Raw genomic sequence first — 17927 nt, forward strand, 5'->3', positions numbered from 1 at the left:
AACATGGATAGTAAAATGTAATAGGAAGAAAGGTGATGGGATTTTTGTACAAAAAGATAAAAAGCAAGAAGAATCACTTTAGGGTGGTCTCAAGAACTGAAGACAGCTGTCTTAGCTGAATGTACTGTTGGTGGTTATGACAATGTCATAATCAATATCATAATCAATACAGAAACTGGGAACATATAACTGGGAACATATAACTTCTGCAGAAGGCCACCCATATCCTGGTTTGCATCAAAAGCAGTATGAGCAACAGGTTGAAGGAATTGAAATTCTTCCTTTCTACTCCACTCTTGTAAGACACCACCTGGTGTGCCACATTCAGCTCTGGAATCCTCAGCATAAGAAAGATGTGAACTTATTAAAACGGGTCCAGAGGAGAGCCTCAAGAGTGATAAAAGGGTTGGAGCACCTCTACAGTGTTAGAAAGGCTGAGAATATTGGGATTATTTAGCCTAGAGCGTCTGGGGAGACTCTACAACAACTTCTCAGTACTCAAAGAGGGTCTGCAAGAAAGACAGGGCATCACTCTTCACGAGGGAGTTTAGCAATTAAGGTATATGGCTTTGAACTGAAAGAGACTAGATTTAGATTAGATATTAGGAAGAAATTCTTTACTCAAAGGGTGGTGAGATGTTGGAACAGAGAAATTGTGGACACCCTATCCCTGCAAGTGTTCAAGGCCAGGATGGATGAGGCTTTGAGCAACCTAATCTATTAGGAGGTGTCCTGGACAACCTCTTCTAATAGCTGGCAAGCCTGCCCATGGCAGGGAGCTCGATGATCTTTAAAATCTCCTCCAACTCAAACCATTCTGTGATTCCATGTTTCTAATTCCTATGTGTACATAAAAACTTTCTAAATATACAAAATTAATGGTAAGTATAACAAGTAGATCCTTTAAACATTAAAATTTACATTGTAGCAGAAATATGATTTTGTTTCTTATTCAAGTATTAAGTTTTCTGTTGATTTGCATGTCTACTTTAAGTATTTCTACTCTTAATACAAAATTACGAAGATGTTTAAATGATAGAAGTGATCTTTAATACAACATACATTGTATTAGATATTTATGCTGAGCATCCATTTTAATTCTTATTCTACAAAAAACATATTGCACAGAACTGATTTTCATTTTTATGAACTTCTACTGAATCAACAGAAACACATATCAATATGTTGTAAAAGCATACTGGTACCACATCGATAGAAAATAATCCTTTGTACAGCCTGGCAATGACAATAAAAAGCTAAATACCAAATGGAACACATTACTTTCTATGACTTTTAAAATGTTTTGCAATTAACCACCTAATGACTTAACAACACTCTGAAGGTAACATAAAGGAAAGTAGATCCTGTTAAAATTTAAACCACAATCAAGGTTATTCTTTATGTTTGTACTAAAGATCATGAATCTATTGAATTTATCAACACAGATTGGAAAGATAAATGATACTTTTGGGGCCAATAAATTAACTCTTCGTTGTTTGTTTTAATTTTGGTATGTGAAAAGGATTGAAGCTCCCATAAAATTCTGCATTACACTTGTTATATCAGCAACTACTGTTTAACCACTAATGTGTTACTTGTGTCTTCTAGGTCTGTCTCTGGATCAAAGTCAGCAAACAAGACAAAACAATATTTCAGCAATGCCTTGGAAAGTCTCCTATACGCAGGGCAAAAGTGAGGATGTTTTTGAGTGGCCTCCACATCTGAAAATGAGTGATTTACATGCGTATACACTTATTTATTGAAGAGCAGAGAGAGAAATCATATCAAATCACTTCTCCCTGTAAATATTTTTTCACAGTTATTATCCTAAGCAAGCACATTTGGAACTATTAACCACATTTCCAGAAAAAGGCACAAATGCAACAGTTCATCCAGCTACTGAGTGACCTGACCTGCTCCTGGCAATTTAACGAGTAGAAAAATGGACCACCAGAAGGCCATGGAAAGGGAGTAAATAAAAAGATTTTTTTGTTGTTTCTTGCCTACTGCATTTATCAAGTGAGCAGAACTGACACAACATTCAGATATCTATGTTTTGTTCTTTTGGCCTGACCCATGGCAATGACAAGGAACAGGTTTTCAAGCTTCCAATTGTGCACTCTGCTTGCAGTCATTGCTTCACAGCCGTGTGTCATACTCCACAGTCTCTTTTTCGTCATCAATTCCTCTGGCACTTGTCTCTATTTCTTTTTTGTAGGCTGGACAGAGTCTTTCCGTTGTGCAGACATTTCTTCTCAAATCTATGGCAAGAAAACTAACTCAGTGATTCAACCAAGCAAATGTTTGAAGAGCACATTCCTCCTGTGAGTATCCAGACCTACAACTGATGGCCAGCAGTCTGCTACCAACTTCCAAGATGAAGAAAATCTGAGCAGGGCAAATCAGAGAAAGGGGAAAGAGAGCCTCAGAGAAGCCAATAATGGTGTGAGCTGGTATGAATGAGCCTCCCTTACTATGTCTATTCAGCTGACTTTCCCCTTTATTATCTCTGATCCCACAGACACAAATTATCCAAAACAGTAACACTGCAGTTGCCATTTCCAAATCAAACAGTGATTATTACTCTGTGTAGGCACAAAGAAGCTTTCTCTGGAAAAAAAAATGTATAGGTGAAAATTCATGCATAGTAGCAATCTATTTTGGCTTTGAGACTTTTAAATCTGCTTCACAATGAAGACAAGTTCATTCTATCACAACTGGCAATCCAGCTAAGCAGGAAGAGTTGCAGTGCAGAGTAACCAATTCAAAGATCTGGAAAGATCTAGTGATTTTTTCCTGAGTAATGCTTTGCTAATTTTTAGATTGTTTTTCTTTTTAAAAATTATTGCGGATGTTATCTATAGAGATCACCCCAAAAAAATGATCAATTTGCATACTAAAGGAAACAATTCAATGGGTAGAAGCTTTCATGCTGAATGTTAAGATGGTTCCTAGGCAAAAGAGAAAGGTAGATCAATGTTCTCTTATTTGCCTTCACCCACAGATAGTATGCTAGCTATAAACTCTCAGCTCTGTAGAATTTCTGAACTAGATGTTGCAGCACACTTAAGCCTATACTACCACACACTTAGAAAGCAAGACATAGGTTAAACTTTAATCTTTAGTTAATCTTTGAATACCAGGAAGTTTCAGCTTTTTGCAGCAAGAGTTACAATGATGCTTTGCGATGAAATTTCTTATTGCGTCTTCCCCTAGATTTGCTGGTCCAAATACCGTCTTTCCAGACCTAAAAGGAATAACACTGAATAATAAACAAGCTCAAAATAATGCAATTGTAGAGAAGAGAAAGGTTTATAATTTCCATTCATTGAATTAGAGGTAAGTTAACCACTTGTTAAAAGCAAGCAAACAAACAAACAGTGTACATCTCCAGTTTCCTAGCTCTGAGACCAAAAAACTGCCAATTCTGGTAAAGAATTAGCTTACATATAATCCACATCTACTTTTGCTTCCTGCAGCAATGCAGAGATGGAGTGCAGCTGTGACATGCTCTGAAGGGAGACAGGACAGACCTAGCAGTTCCTACTAAAATGCTCAAAAAGAAAATTTGGGCACAATGACATTAAGGCATTGTATGCCTGAACCTAATTCTGTTACAATCACTGTTCATTCTCATTAAGAAAATGTTTTTGGTTTTGTTTCAATGTTGGGCACCTGGGAATAAACCAGAAGCAGCAAAGACTTACTTATACCTTATTTAAGAACTGAAAATTGAAAGTCCCAGTCATATCAATATGCAACACTGAATAAAGACTTAGTATACTGCTAGCAGGCAAGGCTTTAAAATTTATTGGCTTCTTTCTGTGCTCATTTCCATGTGTCTGCACTCTGGCCAATTTAGCAACATTACTAGGGGATCCATTTATGGAAGTGTAATGCATATTCTGAACGAAGCTGACACAATTACAAATAGAAGCAAGCTATAGACACACGTTTTAGAAGTACCACATAATTACATCAGATCTGTAATGTAGTCTGAAAGATCAGCGTTCATTAATTTTAACATTGTTCCACTATTATTCTCAAGAATTTAATTGACATTCCAGACATCACAGAGCAGAGCACACAAGAAATATTTCTAAAGAAACTTTATGAATGCAAGTGCTTTATTTTAACAATATGCAGGGTAGAAACATTACATTTTAATATATGAAATAAATTAAAGCTTTGAGAAGCTACAGAAAAAGATTTTAACTCTCTGAAATCTATCTGTGATTCACACTAATGTAAAATATTCTAAGGAAAGCTGTTTTCAAATATGACATTCCCATTCCATGATGGAAAAGAGCAATGAATAGTCAAAACTAGTATCTGTATAATTTCTGGCAGATAGTGATGATTATCTGTTTTCTGGATCATTTGAAGGACTGGTCTATTCAGCTTTTACTGAAGATTAGTACAAGAAAACATGTAGGAAGTAGAATACTATGTAAGTGTCATATATACACTTTAGATGACATGGTGCTACATTATCATTTCTATTTAGTGGAAGTGATACCTCCCTCATCAGACCTAATGCATCAATTCTTTTCAATCTGAAACTCAGCCAACTATTTTCCACAACTCTGAATCTGCTCTTCACTCTGCACCCAGTGTCAGTGAAAGCTTTAAGAGGACGAACTTCATTACAAACTTGGTAAGTGGTACACTCTGAAAGAGTATTCAGAGTACTACTTGTAATGTGATTCTTCCAATGTTTGGTTGGTATAGGAGCCTGCAGGGATAGCACTGTGTCACAGACCTGCTGCTGTACCTGAAATATTTCTGTCTTTAAAGGAAATCTTTTCATTAACATTATACCTGCATAATTTTAATACCTCACACATCCTAAGCTGTGCACATGGCCAGATCTTCAACTGATGCTGAATATCCATGAAGTTACAACTGTGTACATAAGTTCAGGATCTGCCAGAGTTTCCACAGTATCACACATACTTCCAAATGGATCTATTATTTTTTATCTTAGTATTGTATACAACTCAAAAATGATATGGCACACTAACAGAGAGCTAGAGATCACATTTTGCTATTTAAAAGTCCATTTCAAATCAGCATGCAGGATACATGAAAGATTTATTGCAAGATATTGGCATAAGCCACTAAAGTAACAGAATTAAAGAAACAATAATAAATAATGTAAGTAGTGATAAAATCTGTAACAGCATCATCTGTCACATGCCAACTGTTTTCTCTCAAGCACCTAAAAGAATGTGTGCCCAAAACAACTTGTATGTAGTGCACAGATTTTGATTAAGTATCTTATTTACAAATGAGGATTTAGATCTTGACAGAGACAGAAATGTTTACCCTGTGAACAAATAAAGCTTAAAGCTAGTAGTGCTTTTACATTATTATTTTAGAAAGTATCTGTTAGTTGCTTACTGAATATATCTATGATTTCACTGCCTTATTCTTTCAGGTACCTGAATCCAAACAATACAGCTTCACAACATGCTGTACCAAAGAATTCCCAGGACATAAGAAAGTCAAGATGGTTTTGATTAATTAATCAATGCTTGCTCTTTAATTAGGACTTAACTGTTTTGTAAATGATAGAAAAAAAAGCTCTGAAAATAAAATGTGTGATCAAATTTTAGTAACTGTGACAAACTGTGACAGAAAAAGAACAGAAGTATTGTAAAAAAAAATACACTTCGAGATAATGCAGGTAGATATTATCCCTATTTTAAAGAGGATAAGCTGAGATGCCACATCCAGTATTGTGGTCTAATGATCTCTAGAAATAAATACTATAGTTTAAGTTCTACATCTGCTTCCACTGATACAAAAGAATCCACTTGAGAAGCAGCAAAACATGTCTTTACAAATCTGTAGCAATACTTTTAAAATGTTTGCTAAATCTGTGCAATGAACAGCTATATAAATAACTTCTCTGCTCAGCTATCCTTGTATTACTGTCATGATCCCTTAACCCATACACAGCAAAAAACATCTTTGTTGGTGACATGGACAGTGGGATTAAGAGCATCCTCTGCAAGGTGGACTACTAAGCTGAGTAGCACAGTCAACACATTGAAGGGAAGGGATGCCATCCAGAGGGATCACGACAGACTTGATGGGTGTATTTTCTCACTGCTTAAAGGTGGTCTGCAGAAAAGATGGGGAGGGACTCTTTATCAGGTGTTGTAGCGATAAGACATGGGTTAATGATTTTAAACCAAAAGAGGGTAGGCTTATATTAGCCATCAGGGTGGTGAGGCATTGCAACAGAGAAGCTGTGGGTTTCCCATACCTGGAGGTATTCAAGGCTAGGCTGGATGGGGCACTGGGCAGCCTGATCTAGTGGGTGGCAACCTTGCCAAAGGCAGAGGAACTGGAAATAGATGATCATTAAGATCCATTTCAACCTAGAATTCTACGATTCTATGAAAATTTTATCACTGTGGTGTTCATATTATTTATGACGTTCCCTTCAAAATAAATACTATATCGACAGCACAACTGCAACCATAATTTAGCATTCAAACATTAATATAGTAATTTATAACTAATTCTATTAACGAAATCAAAATAATAGTTATAGAACTAAGAACCTGCTTTCAAAATATCCCCATTTTCATTTCTCAGTTTCTGCAACCTGATGGATAAAGGCAGATTCTTGTACTAATTTTTTTGGAACCTCCAACATAAGATTTATGATCTCAGCATAACAACTATGGATTTGGAAAGAATGCATAAATACACTATTAGGACCTGTTGGAAAGATCAGATATTCAGAGTCCCTCTCCTTGAGCCATGTGGCCTATTTACTCAAAGAAACAGTGCCTCACTAGGCAGGGGAAACCATAGTATAATATTTAAGTTACTGATAAACCTGCTAAAAAACTTACATGGTCTTGAGGCTCCAATTCTCATGCTCTAACTGAAAGCTCCTACGAAGACTCCCCCACTTTTCATACACTGCATAGCATATGTAGGGAACTGGATTACTACAGACCCCCAAGTCCAGAGTCTACCAAGGCCTTGTCATTGCCATCACAGCTTCATTTACCCAAACACCATGCAATAAATAATTAAGTCACATAAATAACATAAAAATCCGCTAAGTATACACAGACTGCCACTAGAATGTTTGAACTGAACGATAATTTCATCATAAAGAAACCTACTTTTTGTCTTCAGGTTTAATCACAGATGGATCTGTAAGGTTTTCTCCAACACCTACAATAAAATGAACAGAGTGTGTTACAACAGAAGATGATCATGATTTCATAACATGACACTTAAGAAAAAAGTAGTTACCCTTTTTCACTTTAGATCATAAGGTGTCACAATTAAAATGATCATGAGCCAAAAAGAGAATGCCGTGTTAAGTACTGGCAAAGAAGAGATTCTATAAGAATATAATATGCAATAATTTTTATTTCAGTAGGCCACTAGTGACGAGTTTATATTCTGCTACTAACACCAATAAAGACTACAGAAAGACCGTTTTGTAACTGGAATACCCTCAATTGCAGTACTCTTCAATGAAAGTCATTTGAATTGACATAAATTACACAAAAATGCAGTGTATATGTATGTGGAGATGGCACCAGTATTATATAATATGTGACAGAATTAAAACTAATCAGAACACCATGGGGAGCAACCTTGCACTCTTCCTAAACACCAGATAAGAGAAATAAAAAATAAACATGAGACCAAAACTAGAGCAGATTTTAGTCTCCATTTCCTCCTTTGAGATAGAAACTGAAGTTCCTCCAGTCTTGATGAGATTTGCATAGATGTTTTAAATTCTCCACATTTGAGCCAACACAGTTGGACTGGAACTGTCAAGAGTTGTATAATAAACTCAAGCAAACCTAAGACAAATTCTAGTAGGCTATGGTTGAAGTCACACTTTCTATATTTTTTTCATATGATGCTAAAACCAAATGAAGGCAAGGATGGAATTATAGGCTTACTTTGCATACTAAGCATATCTTTTTGTAATTCACAGCTTCTGGATGCTGTAGAATATAAATATGTTAAGTCTCTGCCTACCCATACACATTTCCTTTGACAGAAATGACAAACAATGGTGTTTATACCATTTGATGGGTGCTGTTCATCTTGTGAACATTGTCAACTGTTTTATCTCTTTAAAATGTGCCATGTTCCTACTTATACATGTACAGCAAAGTGATCAAATGCTCTTTGAAGGAACCACCAAACTTTGTGGATAGCACTCAGGTTTACAGCTTATCTAAACTGCTTACAGATTTATTAAAAGGAAAAATGAAAATACACAGACAGCAGTTCAAGCTCTCCAGACAGATATACACACATTAAGTATGTATATATACATGAGTATACTTGAATCTCTGTATTATTTATATTGCTTAATAAAAATTAAAATATCTGAACTGTGAAGTGTTTTTCTGGAGCTGGCTGAAATGTTCCCATACACTTTAACTACCTGCTGTTTCCCCATTCATCCTAGATGTACTTGAAACCAAATTACTGTCCTATAACACCTACATATAACACCTACATTAATCCAAAGTATTTCTGTTGATGCTCAATTAACAGGACCTCACAATAGATATCCAGAGGCTACATGAGTTTTTCCAGGTACAGAAAAGAAGAGAATTTGGCTTGTTTCTCAGCATTAAATTCTCTTTTGAAATAATTGCTTTTCACTTGGGTTAAAGCTAATAATCCCATGCTAGCAGTCACCTTGCAAATCCAGGACAAGGAGCTCCCCACGAGTATACACATAGGTCCAGTGAGAGAAGGCCAGCAACAGTTCTTCAAGCAAGCTGCTAGGTGTGATCTCATCTCCGTTGTTGTTATTGTATTTCCGAAATTCACCCGTCATGTACTTCTCAATGGTCAGCCACTGGTTTGCAGAATGGCAGTAAATGAGAAAAACTTCCAGGAACCTGTGAATATAAAGGAGTATGTAAGGGTAACAAATACCTCCACAGTCATTATATAGCATAATGCCAAACAAATATGCCAAAAAGGACGACATGTCTTCACTAGGTGGATTATTTTCAACAGCAAGAGGTAACCAAACCTTAGACAGCACAACGGCTTTCTCAGTTTGGTATATAACAAAACAATGTATTTCATCAAAAAATATAGTTTATAGACAAACAACATAATCTGATGTCCTGGTAACATAATCCGATGTCCTGGTTTTGACTGAGATAGAACTAGTTTTCTTCCAAATAGCAGGAGTTCTGTTGTCTGTGTTTTGGATTCAGTATGAGAACATTTTAGCTGTTGCAGAGTAGTACTGTGCAGAATCAAGGACTTTCCTGCTTTTCATGCTGCTCTGCCATCAAGAAGCTGGAGATGTACAAAATTCTGGGAGGAGAAAGACCCAAACTAGCAAAGGGAATATCTTGTACCACATGGCATCATGTTGAACAATAAAATTAGGGGAACTGACTAGGGAGGATGCCCGGGCACTGGTCAGCAGATGGTGAACAACTGCATTGCGCAACAAACAATACTTCATTTATCTTCTATCATTATTTTCCCTTCCTTTTCTGTCCTATTAAACTGTCTTTATCTTAACCAGTGAGTTTTTTTCTGATTCTCTCTTCCATCTCAGTAAGGGGGAGCGAGCAAACAGCTATGTGGTGCTCAGCTGCGTGCTGGGTTGAACCACAACATCTGATTTAACTCCAGACAACTGTAATAAGCTTTATTAATTTTTCTTATGTTAACTGCATTAAAGGTAATTCTTGTCTAAGGATCATGAAGAAGCTTATTTTGCTATCACATCTAGCTATACAGGTAAAGTACAATGATACCTGCCTTACCTTTTAAAATGTTTTAAAGGTGGTGTGGGGTTTTTTTGGCAAATAACTTTACTTTTAGAGGGAAATTATTCGGCAGAGATGATGACAATTTACTCAAACCGTTATATACTTTGGAGATTACGCTACAGAATGGTCACACCAAAGAGCAGTCAGGGACTCTGTCATTTGTCTCCAATTTCCCATCTTCCGTAGACAGAAATAATCAAACTTCTGCCCATAGTGATGACACGGAAACTCTACCTTGCTCCTATCCTGCAAGTTGTAGGTTCCACTAAAGTGGGAGGAGAGGAGTAAACAAGGATTCTTGGAAATAAATCAATCACAATCACTTATTAAAACTCATCTCACTGTACCCATTGAAGTAACTTCTATGCTGAAAACAGGAAGTGCCAAACCTATCCATACCATTTCTTTCAAGGAAGAAAAGACCACAGAAGTAGCATCTCTGAAAGACAGAGTAAAAACTCACTGGAACTGAGGATTGTTGTGCTGCAATCACTATTTTATCTCCCCATCTCACCTTCCATAAGATTCTCATCAGACATCATGTGCTGCACATTAAGCATAGATTATGCGGCTGTTCACTGGTCAAAGAACTGCTACCAGAGAAAAACAGCTCAGTTCAGCTTGCTTTTTTTTTTTTCCCTGCAGTGGTCTTAAATAGGGCACCCCTTTCTCTGCTAACCTGTTGGCAAATCTGTACCCACCAAGATAAGGGAAAGTCAGTTTTAATAAGGAGCTGTATCATTTCAGAAGTGCAGATTTAAAAAGAAGCAATTCTAGAAACAATCAATCGAAGTGTGGAGAAAAGGTGACTAGAAGGTAAAAACTCCAATAGAGGTTATAAATAGTGTCTCTTAGCACTTTCTAGGTCAGACCTGCCTATCTATCCTAAAAATATGACAAAGCTCTTCTGGGGAAAGATCTTTTGCTTTGCCAAACTCTTATGAGCTGAAGGCCTGATGTTTCTTGGCATGCTCATTGTCATGGCTTAATTTCCTTTCGGTAACACCCTCTTCTTTACGTCACTGTTATCCTTTTATCTTCTACCCTAATTTATTTTTACATATTGATGTACTTATTTCTTTTAATTAAGTATTTAAGATATATATACTGTCTTTAAAGCAGCAGCAATTTCCTCTATGGAAAAAGAGTCTACATTAGACCTGAGACACAGCTGAGAAAAGAAACTTTTGACATTTAATCCTTAAAGACAATGATTTTACCTTGGAGTATAAGGAATAGTATGAGGCTTCACTTGATTGAAGGTATAGATTAACTTTTGGGCAGCCCTTTGCTGTTGGATCTCCTGAAGAAAAACATGTTATTAAGCACCACTTTAATTTGGTATCATGAAAAAAAGGCAGCATTGATTGAAAAACAAACAAACAAACAAACAAACAAGAACCAGCTATTGAATATTGCTTAAAAGTGGGCGATGCATCTTCCTCCAAACCATTTTCCTTTCCAAAAGGTAACATCAAAGCACACATCAACCATACTAGACATTCACATATAAGAGGTAGAACATTTAAGACATGTCAGACTATACCAGTCGGTGTCCCTTCAGGTCTGTACTCACCCTCAGGCAGAGATGTAACACTGTACCATCATGAAAGATCTTTTGCCAAGTCTGAACCACCTCTGGCAAAAAAGACTTCACAATAAATACTTGTCCCAACTTTAACACATCATTCTCAGACCAAGTACAAATGACCTTCATGGCCCTCCGCAGACCCCCATCCATCTCCTCTTGTGACAAGACTTGGATCATTGCAGCCATACCATGCTGGGACCAAGAAGACATGCTTTTACTAAGGTTCATAGGTGAACTCTCTTCCAGTCGATAGACAGTCACTTCCTCTCCAGCTTCAATGAAAGAAAGTTTTGTCAGTAGAAAAACTTAGTTTTGTCAGTAGAACTGCATTTTCATTCAGTATCTTAAAATAACACACTACTTTACATACCTTTGCAAGCCATTTGTGTGAAAACTTGCCCTATCTAAGATTATATTATCTATTACTACGGATCTTTTGTGATAACATAAATGACCCAAATGTGTCAAACCTGCAGAGATGAATTTAAGATTTCATGCATTCTTTCATAGAAACAAAGCTCATTGATAGCCTGGTCTATATAAAACACTCTCTTTTGCCACAACTTTTAAGTACTTAAAAATAGTTGAACTTAAAAGATGTATATTTTTGAACAGTTATCATCTTCAGCACAAACTTTAAGCATGGCTCCCTGTGTTTATGCACCATGTGGAAATAGGATTTTTAGTGAAACTTTTTTTAAGCTAATCAAGTCCTAGACCATACTCATAATATTTTCCTTTAAACTGGGCTTAACAAAACAAACATTAGACAAAACAAACACACAAACACAGCTTGTAATAGTTAATGACTACAAAAATAAAGGACTAGAGATTGTCACCTTTGGAGGAAGAGAACTGAGTTTCTTAGAAGTAATGAATAATGAATTGGCCATGATAAACCAGGAAAATTAGATTGAAAAGGAAATGGTCCTTCCTCAGAGAAAAGAGTCCTAGAAGAAGAAGCTAAAGAAAGTAGAAAGGAAGTCTACAATTCTGGCATTTTAAATTAAGAGTTACCTTTTTTCTAGAAGTTCCCATGTTTTTTGTATTGCATTAAATTTCAGTTCTGCTCTTGTTAATAACAATATTTCAGAATAAATCAAAACAGAATAAATCTGCGGTTTTCCTATACACATAGGTTGCACCAAAAGTAATGTCTCCTGCTTATTTTCAAGAAAACTACAACAGATACAAAGAGCACAATAACACTGTTTCATAGAGGAAATTCTCAGTTACAAAACACTATTTTTCAGCATAGTCTCTACTATTAGCTATGCATTTTTGCTAGTACTGAACAAGAGCCTGCATGCCATGCTTGTAAAAATTTGCTTCAGTGAAGGTGACCCACCGTTTCACAGGTGCTATGACAATGTTGTTGCTAGAACATTGTCCATGCAACACTGTCCATGCAAGCATTTTTAATTGTCCAGAACAGATGGAAATCAGAATGTGTCAGATCCAGACTATACAGTGGGTGTGGTAAGACACTCTAGCCAAAATAGGCAATGAACTTGGTCGTCTTCAAATTGGTAGAGAGCCTAGTGTTACAGTGTTGTCTTTCGCATCACTGTTGGCACTGCTGAAACGCAGTGTCCACTGCCTACCTGTGCTCACATCCACCATTTAGCTTCAATAAATGCTCTGTAAGTATCAATGATCATCAATGAGCGCTATTTTTTCTGTAGGGAGGAATTCAAGGACACACCTTTTCTTTCATATGCATATCCATGTCAGATGCTGTTCTAACAGACTGCCCCTCTGTTGCCATCTGTCACATGGCAACAACATGTAACAGAACACTGGTGGGAAGATTATACCTCTTCAGCCACACCACTAACATCTGCCTCTGACAGTGGGCCAATGTAATAAAATAGGAGACATTACTTTTGGAGCAGCTCTCTTAGTTCTTAGAGCATTCATCTCTCATGGTGCAAGCAAGATACACTTTTGTTTCTATTCACTTCTGTTTCTTTTGTGTAAATTAACACAAAAGTGGACTCGATTCACTCTACTTGCCATGTGAATTCATTACAAACAGATCTTAACTGCTAAGTAGGATGAAGTAACTACATCTGCAAATAGCAAACAATGACATAACAGAGGACAGACTGAATTCAGAGAGAAATATTTCATTCCTGGCCCTGCGCATATCTTCATCAGTCAGAATTGATGCAGATGCTACTGAGTGCCCCGTGCAAATGTTTTGATTTAAAATTAAGCAATGGAAAAGTCAGTGTATTACACATAAGTAAGACACTTGAGTAAGGGTACTGTAACTATGCACATTTCTTTCTTAAACTTATATTAATTCTTCATTTTATTATCTTTTGACAATTTAATACCTTTAAAGGTGTCTCCTGAAAGTCTCAAAGATTAGAATGTTCAATATGCTCATAGCCGTATTAATTATCTGCAGCAGTCTGGTCCCAAGAAATCTTATGATGTTGCAAGTATCAGCAATTAGTTGCTGTGAGAGAAAATATTCTATTCATTGAAGAAAACATACCTAGATCATGTCTAGAGGTGGAGCTTCTGCTGCTGTAAACTAATACAGCACACTAACTTTGAAACTCTATCAAACAGTCTTGTATATCCTTCTCTTCCACTCTTTAGTTACAGTACATATCTTTTTTCCCTTGGTAGTGTCCTTCCAACAAATGCCTGATTTTCTTGTCTTTTTGACCAGATGTCCTGACATATATATTGAGATAAAGTGGTATAGTGGTGAGAATGCATTTATAAACATTAGGGGAATCTCATTTCTATCTTCATCTACCTAATGAGAAGTTATAGAGAAAAAAAAGTTAGACTCCTCTATGAGGTTCACAGTAATCACATGAATGTCAACAGACACAAGCTGCAGCCAAAGATACTGCATGAAATAATTTTTAAAAAGTGTTACAGTGAAGCAGTAAAACACTGAAACAAGTTGTCCAGAGAGGCTATGGAAGCTCTGTTTATATTCAAAAGACAAATGGATAGACCCTCAGCAAGCTGATCAGAATTGGTCACCCAGGAAGTTGGACCAGGCAAACATCAGAAGTCTGTAAATTACTGCATGAATGCAATTCTATATTAGTTCACTTCTTTTAGAAAAAAAGAAATACTGAAATTAATTCAAGGCAACATCTCAAGTCTGTCCTTTAAAAATAATGCATGGAACATTCCTATAATAACAAAACATAACCAGGAAATTGGTACTCACCGAAGAGTTGGACTGGTGTAAATGGTATGGTTTGAGCAAGTCTCATTAAGTTGTTTCTTTCGACAGCTGCAAATAAGACAAATTTTACTTCCATATTGAATAAATAACAAGCCAACTGACTTTCAAAAAAATCTGACAACTCTTTAGTGAATGAAGCCAAGTAGGCTGCAGTGTGGTCCTGAGTCAGATCTTCTGATTGCCATTTGTGAGGTTCTATCCAGCCACCAGCTCTCCTTTGCACGCTGACATATATCACAAGCATCAACCTCCATTCTTTTCACTGGTCACTGCTTCCCTTCTTATAAGAAAACAGTCTGAGGGAAAAGAGCCTTGCACTGTGGCTAGTAGGACTGCTTCTGCTTTTCACCCTTTTTCCAATAGCAGCTGCTACTTTCTCCTCCTGCCAGTTCCAGTGCAGTGCACTATGCCAATGAGATGTGTTGGCCTCAGCTGCCCTCACATACTGTTTCTGCCAGGCTCACAAGTACCTGGGGTTTTAGCAAGGCAGTACAGGGAAATCCAAGCTTGCCCTACAGAGCATAGCATCATTATCTGGGCTCCATGCCAAACAAAATAATTAATTTTATTATACCCCCTTAACTGGGGGCTCTTTTCTCAGCCAAACACCTTCAAAAGTCAGAATGCCAACTAAATATTTATGGACTTGTTCTCACAATGACTCAGTTATTGGGAAATGGAAGAGAGCTGTAGAGTAAGTCTCAAGAAGGCTTAAGAAGAAGACTAAGAAAGACTAGAAAAAAAATGTCTCTTAAGAGACTAGAAGAATGCAAACCACATACTTACTACCTTAGCTGTGTTTTTCTAGCAGCACCCACAAACTCCTTACGGATGATTTCTGGAGCTTAGACACTGTGCACTTTTTTTTATCCTTCTCTTAATTAATTAGAGATTAATTAGCCCAGAAGGAGAGAGGAAAGGAGACCCATGGCATGACAGTTCATGAAAGTACGGTTCTCATATCAAAGATCTGTCTTTCAGACTTTACTAAAAGGCTTGCCTACATATTGCAAGACTAACAGGCACTGGATAATGCAGTTTTTGAAGAACAGACTGAAAGTCAAGATTCTGCCTTAATGCACCACTATAAATATACTCTGGTTACTAAACTACTGCATACCCGGAAAAAGGATGTAAATAAGACAGGTGTCACAACTGTGCTGTCTGTCAGACTCTGTTAGTGTCCACTTCAGAGCCCTGAGAAGCACTGTGAAGTCACTTTGCACCAGCTGCTAAACCTGGAGGAAAACTCAAGCTCTTTTGAATGTGCAGAGAAGCAAAACTGTATTTGACTGTAAAACATGATAGCAAAACAAACCATTATCAGTATAAGGTACAGGATTTTGGAATCATAGAATCACAGAATCCTTAGAGTTGGAAGGGTCCTTTAAAGGCCATCTAGTCTAGATGTACAAACATCTTCAGTGGTGTAAGTCTAACAGAATTTTTAAAAAGGATTGGACAATGCAAATAGTGCTCAGGGACATGATTTAGCAGAGGGTTGTTAGGGTAGTATGATTAAGTTACTGTTGGACTTGATTATCTTTAAGGTCTTTTCCAACCTGAGCAGTTCTATGATTCTATGATAGTCCAACTCCCCTGCCAGGAACAGGGATATGCATAGCTAGATCAGGTAATCTACAGCGTGATCCAGCCTGAAAAGTCACCAGGGATGGGACATCCACCACATCTCAGTCTAGGTTTTATTGACTAATTTCTAGCCCAATCTTCCTGATAAAAGAACATCTGTACACCTATTCTGGATCTTTGTCATCTTGTAATATAAACGAGATTGTCATCTGCACTACAAAGTCCTATCCAATTTCAAATGGCATGCATGATGAGAGCCAAATTAATCACTGTAACAATGCCACGATGACAGAGAAATTACTCCTGTACACTGATTACAAACCAGGAGTTGTTATTCCCAATGAAAACCACATCGTTTTTCAAACTTCAGAAGGCTGTTAATGCTTTCAGTTTATCCTATGCCGCCCTTGAAAGGAGCTAAAGCCATGAAGGCAACAGAGACATCTACTGGCAAGCTCTGCACAGTTCTCCTCTGGGGAAAAAATGAAATCCAAGCCTTGTGGAAAAATCTTTGCATATTCAGTTCAGGAAGAGAGAGGACTGTGGGCAATTAGCATCCCAATGATTTATTTCCTGCCAGATTTCCATGAGTTCATAGGTATATAAACACGGATTAGGCAGTACAATACCAATTAACTGAAGAAAACAATTCCAGTAAGTACAAAGGAGGATGTGGGAGGTGTGAGGGGATATAATACCTATAAAAAAATGAATGTCTCTCCTGGCCTCCCCAGGAATCAGAGGAATCATTGTTTCCACTGATATTTTGAAAGCAATTATCTACATTTTGCACTGGATTCACCACAAATAACTGGAATGGAGCAATCAGCAGGAAAATAATTCATAACTTCCTCTCTGCTTATTAGGCATGAATTAATGCAGAACCTTCTTAGCAGTGGTCGGTCGTGCAAACCTTCCAAATGAAAATCACAGAGAATGACAAGGGATGAACTAATGTTCTTTCTAATTTGATAAATTACTCAGCTATCATTCTGGTGCCTCCTGCTTACCTGAGTAATGACAGTGCAGATCTTGAGATGTTTTCAAGCAGCCAAACATATCTGAAATAATGTTTAAAGGATCATTATGTTAATTATTATAACAGATAAATGCATGATTGTTTATTTCTTCTGTCCCAGTGTTTGTCATGAAACAGATTAATCAAAATTACTGTCTTAGCATTCTAAAGAGGAGAATTACTAATTGGCTTAAACTGTGATAACGTACAGTATATTGACAGATTTCAGTCACCAATGTAATATAGCCAGACAACTTATTTATTCAGGGAAATGGTGGGAAACTAGTGATATTAACCTCAAGGACATGCAGCTTCTCTGAGCCAATTATACCTCTGGGATATTAAAAGCATTTTGCTGTCCATCATGCTTCACAGTCTCCCAAAGGCACAATTTTTCCAACTCCATATTCAGTCATTAAGCATTCCATTAACTATACTATTACAAGAAAGTTATAACAATACTGGCTCATTAATCCACAATCTTAAATGCTCTTAAGGTACAAACACACAGCAATTTCTGTGGTTGCATGCATAATAGGCATAGCCACATAAGATTTAGTCTGAAAACTTTTGTTTTAGAAAGCATCTTTTTAATAAAACCAAGATTAATAAGCACATTTCCATTAATTAGATGAAATTACTTCATTCTATCGGAATATAATCCTTTAAAATGCTAAGTTTAAAAAAGTAACAAACAAA

At 36.8% G+C, this 17927-nt stretch overlaps 1 protein-coding gene across 2 annotated transcripts; it reads right to left on the bottom strand.

The window, feature by feature from the left end:
* Positions 1–6: 6 nt before the first annotated feature.
* Positions 7–17694, bottom strand: LOC100543123 (transient receptor potential cation channel subfamily M member 6-like). Of its 2 annotated transcripts, XM_010725754.3 has the most exons (8): positions 17221–17694; positions 14603–14668; positions 11383–11669; positions 11027–11109; positions 8704–8909; positions 7152–7203; positions 3141–3247; positions 7–2261 (listed from the first exon to the last, which is right to left on the bottom strand). In XM_010725754.3, the coding sequence occupies exons 1-8, from the start codon at positions 17267–17269 to the stop codon at positions 2140–2142; spliced, it is 972 nt and encodes a 323-aa protein (XP_010724056.1). In that variant the 5' UTR covers positions 17270–17694; the 3' UTR covers positions 7–2139. The 2 variants fall into 2 exon arrangements, with proteins under 2 accessions (XP_010724056.1, XP_019466058.1); XM_019610513.2 differs by lacking the exons at positions 14603–14668; positions 17221–17694 and adding an exon at positions 13103–13648.
* Between the last annotated feature and the right edge of the window lie 233 nt (positions 17695–17927).

The sequence above is a fragment of the Meleagris gallopavo genome, chromosome Z (genome assembly GCF_000146605.3).
Source record: "Meleagris gallopavo isolate NT-WF06-2002-E0010 breed Aviagen turkey brand Nicholas breeding stock chromosome Z, Turkey_5.1, whole genome shotgun sequence".
In the NCBI taxonomy this organism is placed as follows: domain Eukaryota; kingdom Metazoa; phylum Chordata; class Aves; order Galliformes; family Phasianidae; genus Meleagris; species Meleagris gallopavo.